The 13,261-nt window shown below is 45.8% G+C and overlaps 2 protein-coding genes across 3 annotated transcripts; both read left to right on the top strand.

Annotated features, from left to right (window-relative positions):
- The first annotated feature begins 698 nt into the window (after positions 1-698).
- LOC124696329 (probable histidine kinase 4) lies at positions 699-7,168 on the top strand. Its single transcript, XM_047229062.1, has 11 exons — positions 699-1,028; positions 1,514-1,747; positions 1,843-2,009; positions 2,614-2,832; positions 2,916-3,102; positions 3,184-3,235; positions 3,370-3,599; positions 3,782-3,880; positions 4,037-4,743; positions 5,239-5,733; positions 6,314-7,168. Exons 1-11 carry the CDS (start codon positions 699-701, stop codon positions 6,573-6,575), a joined length of 2,982 nt encoding a protein of 993 aa, XP_047085018.1. The 3' UTR covers positions 6,576-7,168.
- A 2,898-nt stretch (positions 7,169-10,066) lies between these two features.
- LOC124699277 (UDP-glucose 6-dehydrogenase 4-like) lies at positions 10,067-13,253 on the top strand. Of its 2 annotated transcripts, none has more exons than XM_047231603.1 (2): positions 10,067-10,202; positions 11,715-13,253. In XM_047231603.1, the coding sequence occupies exon 2, from the start codon at positions 11,731-11,733 to the stop codon at positions 13,171-13,173; it is 1,443 nt and encodes a 480-aa protein (XP_047087559.1). In that variant the 5' UTR covers positions 10,067-10,202; positions 11,715-11,730; the 3' UTR covers positions 13,174-13,253. The 2 variants fall into 2 exon arrangements, with proteins under 2 accessions (XP_047087559.1, XP_047087558.1); XM_047231602.1 differs by lacking the exon at positions 10,067-10,202 and adding an exon at positions 10,945-11,044.
- Positions 13,254-13,261: the final 8 nt, after the last annotated feature.

Here is a 13,261-nt window from a genome sequence, read left to right as displayed (position 1 = left end):
GACGCGCGCGGGGCGCGCAACAACTAGTGCAGGCGGCAGCGCGTCCCCACCCCCACTTGGGAAATCCGGCAGAATCGCCGTATCCCCGGCGACGGCGAGGAAGGAATCGCACCCACCCCGTTCCCGTTCCGTCCGTGGCGATGAGCAAACGCTGACCGTTCCCTGTGGGGTGGCGGCGGGCGGGCGGAGACGGGGTGCCGTCCGTCGATGGATGGGGTGGGGTTGGGGATAAGAAAGCAACAGGGCAGCTGCAGGGGGGGCCGTATGCCTTTTGCGGCTTTGCCTGCCCAGTGGCCAGTGGCTCGTCGTCGTCGTCGTTGCCTGCCCTCGTCGCCTCGTCCGGGATGGGGAGAGCGGGGAAAAGGAAGGCGGGTTATTTTAAATAAATCGGGGCGTATCTCGTGAAATCCAGAAAATTCGATTTCACCACCCGACGAGCGACGACGCCTTGCCGTGGCTGCTGCTGCTGCTCTCGCCCCGTCTCGTCTCCTACCCCTCGCCCAAAAGCGACACACACCCACAGACACAGACCAAAGCGGAGCAGCAGCCAGGACGACGGACCAAAAAGGCGACCCTCCAGCCTCCCTCTCCGCCTCTCTCTTTCTCTCTATCAGGCGCAGCACCGCGCCGCTGTCCTGTCCCCCTCCCGCGCTCTTCTCGCGTTGGCAGGCGCATGTGAATTGGGCGCGCCGGCCGGGATGGGGGCAGAGGACCCGGCTCCCGCGGCGGCTCCTGCCGCGGCGGCCGCGGAGGAGGAGGAGGCGGCGAACGCGGGGAAGCGGACGGGGTGGCGGGTGAAGGCGGCGGTGGCGCTCTACGTGCTCGCGCTCTCCGCCTTCTGGCTCGGCCTGCACTGGGACTTCCGCCACAAGGCGCTCAGCAAGGCAGAGGAGGGGCTCGTCTGCATGTGCGAGGAGCGGGCAAGGATGCTGCAGGACCAGTTCGCAGTCTCCGTCAACCACGTGCACGCGCTAGCCATACTCGTCGCAACATTCAACTACGAGAAGCAGCCGCCGGCGCTAGACCAGGTACGCTAACCCTCCGACGGCACAACCCTCCTCCGACGACGACAACAAATCCTCCATGTGTGTGTATGTACGGCGAGCTTCTCCAGAGAGTTATTGCTTCCCTAGTCAGTCAGTTCCACTGCTGCGGCGTATTCCTGCTTCCGTGCTCCGATTCCCTGCAGAATTAACTTGCTCTGCTCTGCGCCTGGAGTTAATCGCCTGTCTTTCAACTCCTTCCGCCTACCTCTTCCATCAATCACCATAATCCTACCGCCTTAACCATCTACCAGTACCTGCTTCTGACTCTGCTCCCTCCTCCCGCTCCAATTACTTCCCGCGAGAGCTTTCCAACCCTGCCTGGCCTGCCATGGAAGGACATGCTACTCTGCGTCTCTGCTACAGCCCCCCTTCTTAAAACATAACCTCTGTTTTCAGACTTTCAGTTGCGCCGTTTGCGACCTACTCTGTCTGTCTTCATTAACGCGGTTCTATTCTGCACGGCGCAGGACACCTTCGCGGACTACACGGCCAGGACCTCCTTCGAGCGCCCGCTGCTCAGCGGGGTGGCGTACGCGCAGCGGGTCAAGCACGCCGACAGGGAGGCATTCGAGCGGCAGCAGGGCTGGATCATCAAGACCATGAAGCACGAGCCGTCGCCGGAGCAGGACGAGTACGCGCCCGTCATCTACTCGCAGGAGACCATCTCATACATCGAGGGGCTCGACATGATGTCCGGCGAGGTCTCTTTCAGTTTCTTGCTGTTTCAGTCTGATGCTTGTTTGCCACTGAACTTACTGAAGTTAAGGCTTGGTGTTGGTGTCTGTGTTGCCCGCAGGAGGACCGAGAAAACATTTTGAGGTCCAGGGAGACCGGGAAGGCCGTCCTAACCAGGCCGTTCAGGCTCATGTCGAACCACCTCGGCGTCGTCTTGACGTTTCCTGTCTACCTCGTGGATCTTCCTCCCGATGCCAAGGAGGAGGACCGCGTTGCTGCCACAGCAGGGTAAGGTTTTCCCATTTCATGTTGCATCGCCACACCTCCACTGGCTGTTCCAGCAATCATTCTGTGCTACCGGTAAAGAAACCACAATAGCTCCCACAGCGCATTAACACTACTGAGTCGAGAGTCGGTGCTCTCACTTGCCAGTGAGCTCTTTACACTTGTGGTCACAAAGAAAGGCTTCCCGCACTAATTTGTTGCCAAAACCACAATAGTGCCGTTACATTTTGTTTTGCATCAGAAAACGGCATGGTTACCATTCGCGGTACCATTTCTAGTACAAGACTGATCGAAATGGCTTCTTCTATATCTTACCTTTTTTTTTTCTGGCGGCCATTGTGCCGGCTTTTTACGAGCACTTATTCGTTCCTATTTATGGATGCACATAGTCAGTTGGAACTTGGAAGCACCTCTTTTGAGGTGTGACAAAAAAATCTTACTGAAACTAGCAAAGATTCCTCTGAATAAGTAAACTCCGCAGTTCAGCTCAGCTCACCAACGGCAACAACCACAAACTGATCCTAAATCTAAATGTTATGGTTCAGCACAGCTCAGCAACAACAGAAGCCAGAAACTGATCCTAAATCATCTAAATGTTATCTGACAGATACCTTGGAGGCGCTTTCGATGTAGAGTCACTAGTGGAAAATCTGCTGAGGCAGCTAGCTGGCAATCAGGAGTTGGTGGTAAACGTTTATGATGTCACAAACCATTCAGACCCTCTTGTCATGTATGGGTCTGAAGTTCCTCTTGGAGCCCCCTCGCCCTTGCACATATGTGTGCTGGATTTCGGTGATCCGTTCAGAAAGCACCACATGATATGCAGGTACTTTTGATAATACATTTCATCATAATAGTTTTTGTATTGTACTGTATTTCTTATCCCACACTGTCAATAAATATGTGCAGATACAGAAACAAGCCTTATGTTCCATGGAACGCTATTACTACTCCATCTGGTCTCTTCGTTATATTTATGCTTATTGGCTACATAATATATGCTGCATGGGCTCGCTATGATAGTGTTAAAGAAGATTTCCGGAAAATGGAAGCGCTGAAAAAACGTGCGGAAGCCGCTGATGTTGCTAAATCTCAGGTCCAATTTTAGTTATAAGTTACTTGCTGTTTGAATATTGCAAGTTTTATGATCTAACATACTCTTCTTTATCAATGGCAGTTCCTTGCAACTGTTTCTCATGAAATCAGGACACCCATGAATGGAGTGCTAGGTGATTCTTTTGTCAAGGACTATGTATTCCATTCCTGCAAATTTTTTTTTTGCATTCTAGCCATTGATAAAGAAGAGTTATGTTTTTCTTATGAGGGAAGTGGCATGAATTAAGCTTTTCTTGTTGTTTTGTAGGGATGCTTGATATGCTATTAGACACAGAGCTAAAGACAACCCAGAGGGATTTTGCGCAAACTGCTCAAGTCTGTGGAAAGGCATTAATATCCCTAATTAACGAAGTGCTTGACAGGGCCAAAATTGAAGCTAACAAATTAGAGCTCGAGTCTGTACCTTTTCACCTTCGGTCCATCCTTGATGATGTTGTCTCACTATTTTCTTCGAAGTCAAGAGAGAAGAAGATTGAGGTTAGTTCAACTGTTACTGATTGGGAACAGATGACTAGCCATGTTGAAGTGTGATCATACTATACATTATTTCCTCTAATGTCCCTTTGTTTATTTGCTTTCATAAAATTCTCTGAATTTCAGGAATGCTCTTGCTTAATACATTGATTGGTCTCCTAATTCAGTTTATTTTCAACTTGTAGCTTGCTGTATATGTCTCTGAAAGAGTTCCTGAAATCCTCTTGGGTGATCCTGGAAGGTTTCGACAGATAATTACAAACTTAGTGGGGAACTCAATTAAGGTAAGTGTGCACTGAAGCGCACCACTAAGATTCCCATATTGGCGTATGCTCTGTTGATAGGAAAGCTTAGTTTTACCAATGACATACTTCATACACTTACAATTCCAGCATAGCTTACGCTGTATTCTTGTTCTCTATGTGTTTACATTGTTACAGTTCACAGAACGGGGACACATTTTTGTGCAAGTTCACCTAGCGGACCACTCAAATCTTGCTACCGAAGCAAAGGTTGAACCAGTTGTGAATGGTACCAATGGACATAATGATGAGACAACTGCTATATCCTTAAGTGTATCTCACAACACGCTAAGTGGTTTTGAGGCTGCTGACAGCAGAAATAGCTGGGAAAACTTCAAGTTTTTGCTTTCTCATGAGACAAATCAGATGCCATATGGAACTGATTCTGACAACGTGACTCTTGTAGTAAGTGTGGAAGATACAGGAATAGGTATACCGCTTCATGCCCAGTGCCGGGTCTTCGCACCTTTCATGCAAGCTGATAGTTCAACATCTAGAAACTATGGCGGGACTGGCATTGGATTAAGTATTAGCCAATGTCTTGTTGAACTAATGCGTGGTCAGATAAACTTTGTCAGTCGACCCCAGGTTGGGAGCACATTCACATTCACCGCTGTTCTCAAACGGTGTGAGAGAAATGCTGTTAGTGTCAGTAAGTCTGCATTGTTGCACCCTCTGCCATCCAGTTTTAAAGGTCTATCTTCACTGTTGGTTGATAAAAGACCAGTAAGAGCAACAGTAACTAAGTATCATTTGCAAAGGTTGGGAATTGCCTGTAAATCTGTAGCTACCGTTGAACTAGCACTTGGTGTGTTGTCGGGGAGATATGGCACTTTGCTAAACAGGTACTTAACTGTTGCAGCTTACTTCATCACTGCTCCCTAGATTACAATATGAAGTGATAAGTTACCATCTTTGGAGAAAAGAAAAATGAAGCATGCTTGCATACTTATAAATACTAAACTTCTTAAATAGAAGTTATTCCTAAATAATTTGGATGCAAAATGGTTATGCAATAATGGTTCTAGGCAATAATATTGACCTCCTCACAACATTGCTGCTTGGTCAATCGTATTTCTGATTATTTGATAGAATGCATTGTTGGAATTACTTTCATGTTGTATTATCACAAATACTCTTGAGTTCTTTTATTTTTTCATTATCGGAATGATATTTTTTGTAGCCAGTCTTTACTTTCAGCAAAAAATGTGAGTTGATGTTTTGTAAGATTCTGGACTTCTCGAGCAACTACCAGTTTGATTGTTAACTATGATATTTGACATGTTTTTATGTACAGTTTTCTCCAACATAACTTGGTTTGGTTTTAATTTGTTGTGCAGCACGCATAGGAAACAACCCTCCTTGTTATTAATTGAGAGTGACTCATGGGGCTTAAAGATGGACATCCCCTTACATACTAGATTTCTGGAAATGAAACAGAATGGATGTGAATCTGTATTCCCGCAAGTTATCCTCCTTGCCTCGGAAGAATCAGACAAAATGAAAGCAAAATATGCAGTTGATTATGTCATCACAAAGCCTTTGAAAGCAAGCTCACTTGCAGCTTGTATATTCCAAGCACTTGGTATCAATATCACTCAGGCAAACAAAGAAAAACATCATGGCTCAGATTCTCTTTACGGGTTGCTTCTTGAAAAGAACATATTGGTGGTTGATGACAACAAGGTAAACCTTAGAGTGGCTGCTGGTACACTCAAGAAATATGGGGCAAAGGTGAAGTGCGTGGAGAGTGGCAAGGATGCTCTTGAGCTTCTGCAAGTCCCGCATGAGTTTGATCTTTGTCTAATGGATATTCAGATGCCAGAGATGGATGGGTAAGCTTACATGAGCAGCTTTTTAGTTTGCATGTTACGCAACACATTATATCTGCAGTGCCACTTGTAGAAACTCTTTCACACAACTTTTTTTAGGGAACTCTTTTACACAACTTTCTTTTTGTTGAGTTACGCTTTTATGTTTCTTCCTAAAGAAAATATGCTTCTGTTTTAGTTTTTTTTTGCAGTTATAACATGTAGTAGTACATATCTTTCTTATGCCAAAGGCTTATTAGAATAGGGCCAAATTCCAAACTTCAGTTTAATGTATGGTTAAGACTATGTATAATTTTTTGAAATGTCAAATCCCCAATGATAGGTTTGTAATCTATCTAACACTAGTAATTGCAATTAATGCAAGTGCTTTTAAATCCTGCGAGATTATAATACCTAAGCTAGTACACAGAAATGTGTGCTCGTTCCTGATAAATAGCCACATTTGTGTACAGCACCAATGGCCTCATGGGTGATTAACTTGAGTCAATATCTACAGTGAATTGTTGCACACATATATGCACTCATTAATAGCAACAAGTAGTTATGTAATTTAAAAGTAATGTATCTGTGTTTTATATGCTAGGTTTGAGGCAACCCGGCACATACGGGAAATTGAAGCAAAGGCACACGAGCAGGCAGACGATGCCGATAGTTCAGAAGCAGACAGTATGGCAAGGAAGGCCAAATGGCATCTGCCGGTCTTAGCAATGACCGCCGATGTTATCCAGGCCACTCACGAGGAATGCACTAAGCATGGAATGGATGGCTACGTCTCGAAACCCTTTGAGGAGAAGCAGCTCTTCCAGGCCATGAAGAAATTCTTGGGACCTAGCACATCTAGCTGACAACAATCCACACATCCCACATGCGCACGGCTGAAGCTGTGTGCTAATCTGCTAGGCAACCCAGTGTACATTGATTGGCAGGAGCTCTGACCGAACGGGGGCAGCTATGTTTTGTGCAATCCTTTAGCCGAGGATGCATTCTGATTCCGGTGCTGCCCGTTGGCCGTATTGCTTCTCCGAGGTCTGAGCGACGATCAAGTTCGTGGCGGGGCGTCGCGCGATCGAGGTGTACATGTATCCTATTGGCAGGCCCTGTTTTATCTCGTAATCTAGGAGAAACATATGTCAGAGAGTGAGCGCTGCATGGGCCTTCGGTGCTGTCGGAGCAGCGTGTTTAACGCATGCGTTCTTGAGCATAGCTTTGTTGTACAGCTTCGATGGTTTTTCTGCTCCAGCCCGCTGTTGAGCCCGTGCGGGGGCATGCCTGCTAGTAGGTGTAGTGAGGCTGGGAAAAGATGAGATTGATTTTTTTGGCTATTTTATGCCGTACTGGATACCATCTAGTATGTGTCGATTATGCTGATGTAAAACTGTAAATGTCTCGGTTGCATTTCCACCTGGATATGTATTGGTAAGGAATTGTGAATCGAGTATGGAAAAAGTTATCTCAGAATGGAACTGTTGAATCAAACTCTCAATGTTTATAGTATATCCGTTCATCTCTATCTCCAAAGTTACCATTTGTAAATATGAGCCTGATTGTCCTTCAGCACCGAATATAGTGAGGCTGGGGCTTCCCCGTTTTGAAAAAAAAAAATCGAATACAGTGCTATCTAGGTAGTTGGGTGATGAAACTTCCACCAAAGAAAGATCGACAGAGAGAGTATAGGGAAGGAAGCAGAATCTGCTCTAGGGACAAGGGACACGTTTTTATTGGGGAAACGATGGAACCGAACAACCGATCTGTCGGTCGATGCTCTGCAGCATTCTCCTCGTGCATCTTCCTCCGGCAATCATTTCCCGGAGGAGACTTCTATAGAATCAACTCATTAGCTTATTAGGTGAGATCATAGGATCAGTTCTTAAAAATCATACTTACAAAATGCGAAAAAATAGGGAATTTTTTTACAACACACCTATAGTCTGTATTTACAACTCCAAAAAAAATTAGGTCAAAACTCTATCTACATTTAAAAAACAAAAAAGACAAATTCTGCTGTGAATATTGTCAATCTTGGATGAATAGTATATCACACTATTCACTTCCAAACTTATCTTTTTTGGATCTCTAAATGTAAGTCGAATTTGAAGTAGCAATTTTTTGGTGTTGCATATATAACGCGGATGTGTGTTGTCACTTTTTTTAAGAATATTCGAACATAATTCTTGTATTCAAAAAAATCGATCTCATAGATCCTATCTAAAGCCAGATCCTACCTAAGTTGTCCCCTTCATTTCCCATACGCACGATTCATCGTCGTTGCACAATCACCTCACCCACCTACGGATAGTCTCCACGCGAGCACCTCCCCTTTGTCTGCTCCTCGACACTTCCTCCAGCTGGGGGCTGCCCATGCTTCGTCCACATGGTGGCAGCGGGAGCTCCTGCCATGGATGGGCGACCTCATGGTAGAGATCGAGCTCACACCAACCGGGTTCCGAAAGATGCACACATTGTGGGGAATGTCTTCGGTAACCGTCGATCTAATTCCAGCAAAGCTTGTGTGAGCTGTATTCGTCGCCGACAAAATCGACTGGACAGGGTGGTAGTGTATTTGGATATTTTACGGGGCACATACTACTTCAAAATGTATGTGTTGTTTGTTGCGTACACATTAACAGTTTAATGCTAGATGGTTGCATTTATGTTGCAAATGTGTATCTATGATCCTGCATGTGTTGTTTTCTATGTTTCATGCTTATGTGTTTTTGTGTTGCTTGTGTTGTGACCAACTTTAGTCGCTTTTTTGTCTCCTCTCACAAAATGTAGATTTGTTACGTGTCCATAATTTTTTGTTGCATGTTTGAATGTTGCAACAATTCGTCAACATGGTCCCTCAAAAATACGTTGCAATGTCCATAGTTCTGATCATCGACTGGGTCCTTCGAAAATCCATGAACACACTAGTGATATGGTGCGGCTGGAGTTTTCTGTTGTGCCTATTGGATGATCCATGATCATTATTTAAGAAAGATCGAGTCTAATTATGTGAAATTATCACCCAACCGCTCGCTTTTATATTTTAGAAGATATATGATCAAATCTAAACGACATGTTTCTCGGTTCGCTAAGTTGGCCGTACTTTTCAAACTTAATGTAAGATCTCATTTGCGCCCGTGTACTTGTCGACATGGGTACCACCAATTCTGCCTTCCCCCAATCAACTAGTTGAGGTGTGTGTGTGCGCGCGTGCGTGATGTGGGTGCTTTTCTACCATTGTACATGCCTTCAATTGTAATTATTGTTTTCACAATGAACATACATCTTCCGATTTATATTAATTGAATCAACTTTGTCTAGATATTGATGTATCTAGTTAACAAACGCGTCTGGATACATCCGTATTTAGGCAAAGTTAAGTCAATTAATTTGAATCAAGGATGGAGTATATCTGGTTATATCCCGCCATAAAAAACACATGAATATGAATATTGTAATGTTATGACACATGGAATCTCACGGGATTTGAAAACGCATGAATTGGTATGAGAAGTTGTTTGGATGAAGCAGTGAAAACCGCAAAATAAGTGTATAGAGATTTAGTGGGGATGCATATAATTTTTCTAGTGGCCTAACCTCTTGCTGAAAATCACATAGGTTTGTAGTGTAAAAAACTAATTCATATATAAAATTTTAATGGTTAATTAATCTGAACCAAATATCCACTGTAGAAAAAAGCTATTATTTGGAACTATATTGAATTACTTGAAAATCCTCTAAACCAAAAATGCCCTTAAAGTGAAATAATCCGTCCATTTTTTGAATATAAGACCACTACGCATTTCAAGGTAGGAATTTAAATAATTGTTTGACCAATAAAATACTATATAATTTATATGTCATCAAAAGTATATCATTGATTTCATACTTGAAAAATATTTCAACAATATTTTGGTGGTGTCCTGTAAGTTATATTTTGATGTTAAGTTATTAGTCGAAGTTTAATGTATAGTGGTACTCCCTTCTTTATTGAATTTAAGGTCACTACCAAATATACAATATTCAAGTATAAAATGCTACTATCTTTCGCTGAGAAGAATTGATTAGATACAATGGTGCTCGTTAATATGAAGATTGTCTAGAACCATAGAGATAAGCCACCATATGCAAAATATTTAGCCTGAAATAAAAGTTATTATAATTAATCGTGCTATTTATTAATTGATTTTATTTATCTATAAATAATGAGAGAGTGGCCTGGTATTCCTGAAGAACGGAGGGGATTAGTATAATTTTGCATCCGTTCCGTACAGCAAAAACTTACTGCCGCTGGCAAAGAAAAAACTGCATTCCCAGATCCGCCGCCGCCAGTTTCCGGCGCCCATTGCCGCCGAACCCCTCACCTTCTCCGGCTCGGCGGCTCCACGTCCTCCTCCCACCGGTGCGCGCCCGCTACTTCGACCAGGGCAACTCGGTTCTCCCGGATTCTTCCTCCTCCGATCCTCCGAACGCGAATCCTTTTGCTGGTAAGGAAACCCTACCTTCCTCTGATCGTTGTACATTTTGCCGCCAATTCTGCCCGGAACAATCAGATCCAGGCAGAGCATTTCCTTGACGTTAAGGTCCGCCCCTGAGTCCCTGACTGGGACAAACATCAGGGCCAACTACTCCACTTTGCTGAATTTGGCCGTGTCTAGGCTTGGAAGGTCTGCACCGCTCCCGGTTGTCAGATGGATACTGAATACAGCTTGTCATTCTTGCATCTGAATGTAACTCTGTAACTTCTGCACCGCGGAGTACATTATGCATTTCGACTCCCTATGCCTTGACCTTAGTTGTATTGTATTTGTATGCACATTGAACGGAATTACGGAAGCTAGAGAATGCGTGATAGATAAGAGGGTAGGGTGGTGGAACTTGCAGATCTGATCACATGCTGTTGAGCCATGCCATAACAGCGCATCACCCTTTTGTTTATGCATCTAGACTCCACGGTGCTAAAGTAAAGAGGGTGGTGGTGTGTCATGGACTCACAGGAACCTTTTTCGGTTGATTGATTAATGGAAGTCCGGTGGCCTCATGGGTGGCATGAGAGCACTTTGCCGTAAGATGCAACTCACACCTGCTCACCTGTCATGATTTCTTACCAACCTTGACACGTTTTGTTTTTCCAAAGGGGGGAGAGTGGGGAGGGGTAGATCCAATACGGTGGGTAGTGTGGAGAGGGGTATATAAGCAGTTGCAGCCTTCTCTCTGCACACAACCTGTAGGCAGGCAGCTTCTCTCTGAATACAATACAAGAGGTCGTCTCTGTTTCATCTCTCTTGCTGTGTCCCTGTCAAGATCTCCCTCGAGTTCTTGAGATCTGGTGAGGGTCGTCTCCCTGATCCAGTGCATTACCTTTTGATTAAGCTTGTAGTCTGGTACACGATCATGTGAGGAGTGCGGTTTCATTCTGTAGTTGATCTTTCTCAACTTGTCTGAAATGAAGATTGTCTACAGATCTGAGAGTTCACTTGAGATTCATTGTCTCTTGTCTGGTGTAGTGCCTAGATTGATTAGTAACTTGTTCAGTATGCATTGATTTCATGGATTTAGTTAACTTCCCTCCCTTCAGATTAGCATCACTTTCTTTTTTTCGATTGCTACCATGGCTGGTGGATCAGATGATCGTCGTGATATAATTTCAGTCTGTCATTCTCTTCGCATGTAGTCTGTCATTTATCTTACTTGTAGTCTGATGTGCAAGGATCATTTTCCTTTTGCACTTTAAGTTAGTTGATGCTGTGAAGTTTGCCTATATCTGAGTATTCAGAACTGTTCATGGTTTTTTACAGGATTAATATGGGTAGCTTTCTTAGAATCTGGGTCTGTGCGTGTCGTTTCATTTTAATTATTGTTTGTCACATATTGCTTTTTCGAGATCTGAATCTTGATCACTTCTATTGACTCACAAATGGGCTTAACCATGTCTGATCAAAGTAAAAGTTTTCACTCCTGTTTTCCAATCCTCTGAAAACCATTATTTGCTGTCGCAGGTTATAAGCAGACAAGATGGTGAAGATCTGCTGCATTGGAGCTGGCTATGTCGGTGGCCCAACCATGGCTGTCATTGCCATCAAGTGCCCAGCAATTGAGGTGGTTGTTGTTGACATCTCCAAGCCTCGCATTGATGCTTGGAACAGTGACACACTCCCGATCTATGAGCCTGGCCTCGACGAGGTTGTCAAGGCGTGCAGGGGCAAGAACCTCTTCTTCAGCACCGACGTCGAGAAGCACGTCGCCGAGGCTGACATCATCTTCGTCTCGGTGAACACCCCCACCAAGACCCGTGGTCTTGGAGCTGGCAAGGCTGCTGACCTCACCTACTGGGAAAGTGCTGCCCGTATGATCGCTGATGTCTCCAAGTCTGACAAGATCGTCGTTGAGAAGTCCACTGTCCCTGTCAAGACCGCAGAGGCCATTGAGAAGATCTTGACCCACAACAGCAAGGGCATCAACTACCAGATCCTCTCCAACCCGGAGTTCCTCGCCGAGGGCACCGCGATTGATGACCTGTTCAAGCCTGACAGAGTGCTTATCGGTGGCCGGGAGACCCCTGGGGGCCAGAAGGCCATTCAGGCACTCAAGGCGGTGTATGCTCACTGGGTTCCCGAGGAGAACATCATCACCACTAACCTGTGGTCTGCTGAGCTCTCCAAGCTTGCTGCCAACGCCTTCTTGGCCCAGAGGATCTCCTCCGTGAACGCCATGTCGGCGCTCTGTGAGGCCACTGGTGCCGATGTGTCGGAGGTGTCATACGCCATCGGCAAGGACTCCAGGATCGGCCCCAAGTTCCTGAACGCCAGCGTTGGGTTTGGCGGGTCCTGTTTCCAGAAGGACATCTTGAACCTGGTGTACATATGCGAGTGCAACGGCCTCCCTGAGGTGGCCAACTACTGGAAGCAGGTCATCAAGATCAATGACTACCAGAAGAGCCGGTTCGTCAACCGTGTCGTGTCCTCCATGTTCAACACCGTGTCGGGCAAGAAGGTGGCCGTTCTCGGTTTCGCCTTCAAGAAGGACACGGGCGACACCAGGGAGGCCCCAGCCATCGATGTGTGCAATGGCCTGTTGGGCGACAAGGCTCAGGTCAGCATCTACGATCCCCAGGTCACCGGGGAGCAGATCCAGCGGGACCTGGCCATGAACAAGTTTGACTGGGACCACCCGATGCACCTGCAGCCGACCAGCCCCGCGGCACTTAAGCAGGTGAGCGTGGTCTGGGATGCGTATGAGGCCACCAAGGATGCCCATGCCGTCTGCATCCTCACCGAGTGGGAGGAGTTCAAGAAGCTGGACTACCAGAAGATCTTCGACAACATGCAGAAGCCTGCCTTTGTCTTCGATGGCCGCAACGTCGTCGATGCTGCGAAGCTCAGAGAGATTGGCTTCATCGTCTACTCCATCGGCAAGCCGCTCGACGCGTGGCTCAAGGACATGCCCGCCGTCGCTTAGTTCTCCAGAGTTCACGTCGTCATGGGACGAGAACTGGTGGACCATTCTTTCTAGTTTGCTTTTGCAGGAGACGAGGCTACATTTTCTG

The sequence above is a fragment of the Lolium rigidum genome, chromosome 3, assembly GCF_022539505.1.
Source record: "Lolium rigidum isolate FL_2022 chromosome 3, APGP_CSIRO_Lrig_0.1, whole genome shotgun sequence".
NCBI classification, from domain to species: domain Eukaryota; kingdom Viridiplantae; phylum Streptophyta; class Magnoliopsida; order Poales; family Poaceae; genus Lolium; species Lolium rigidum.
The sequence above is the reverse complement of the archived record's forward strand: the minus strand, read 5'-3'. Positions and strand labels throughout refer to the sequence as shown.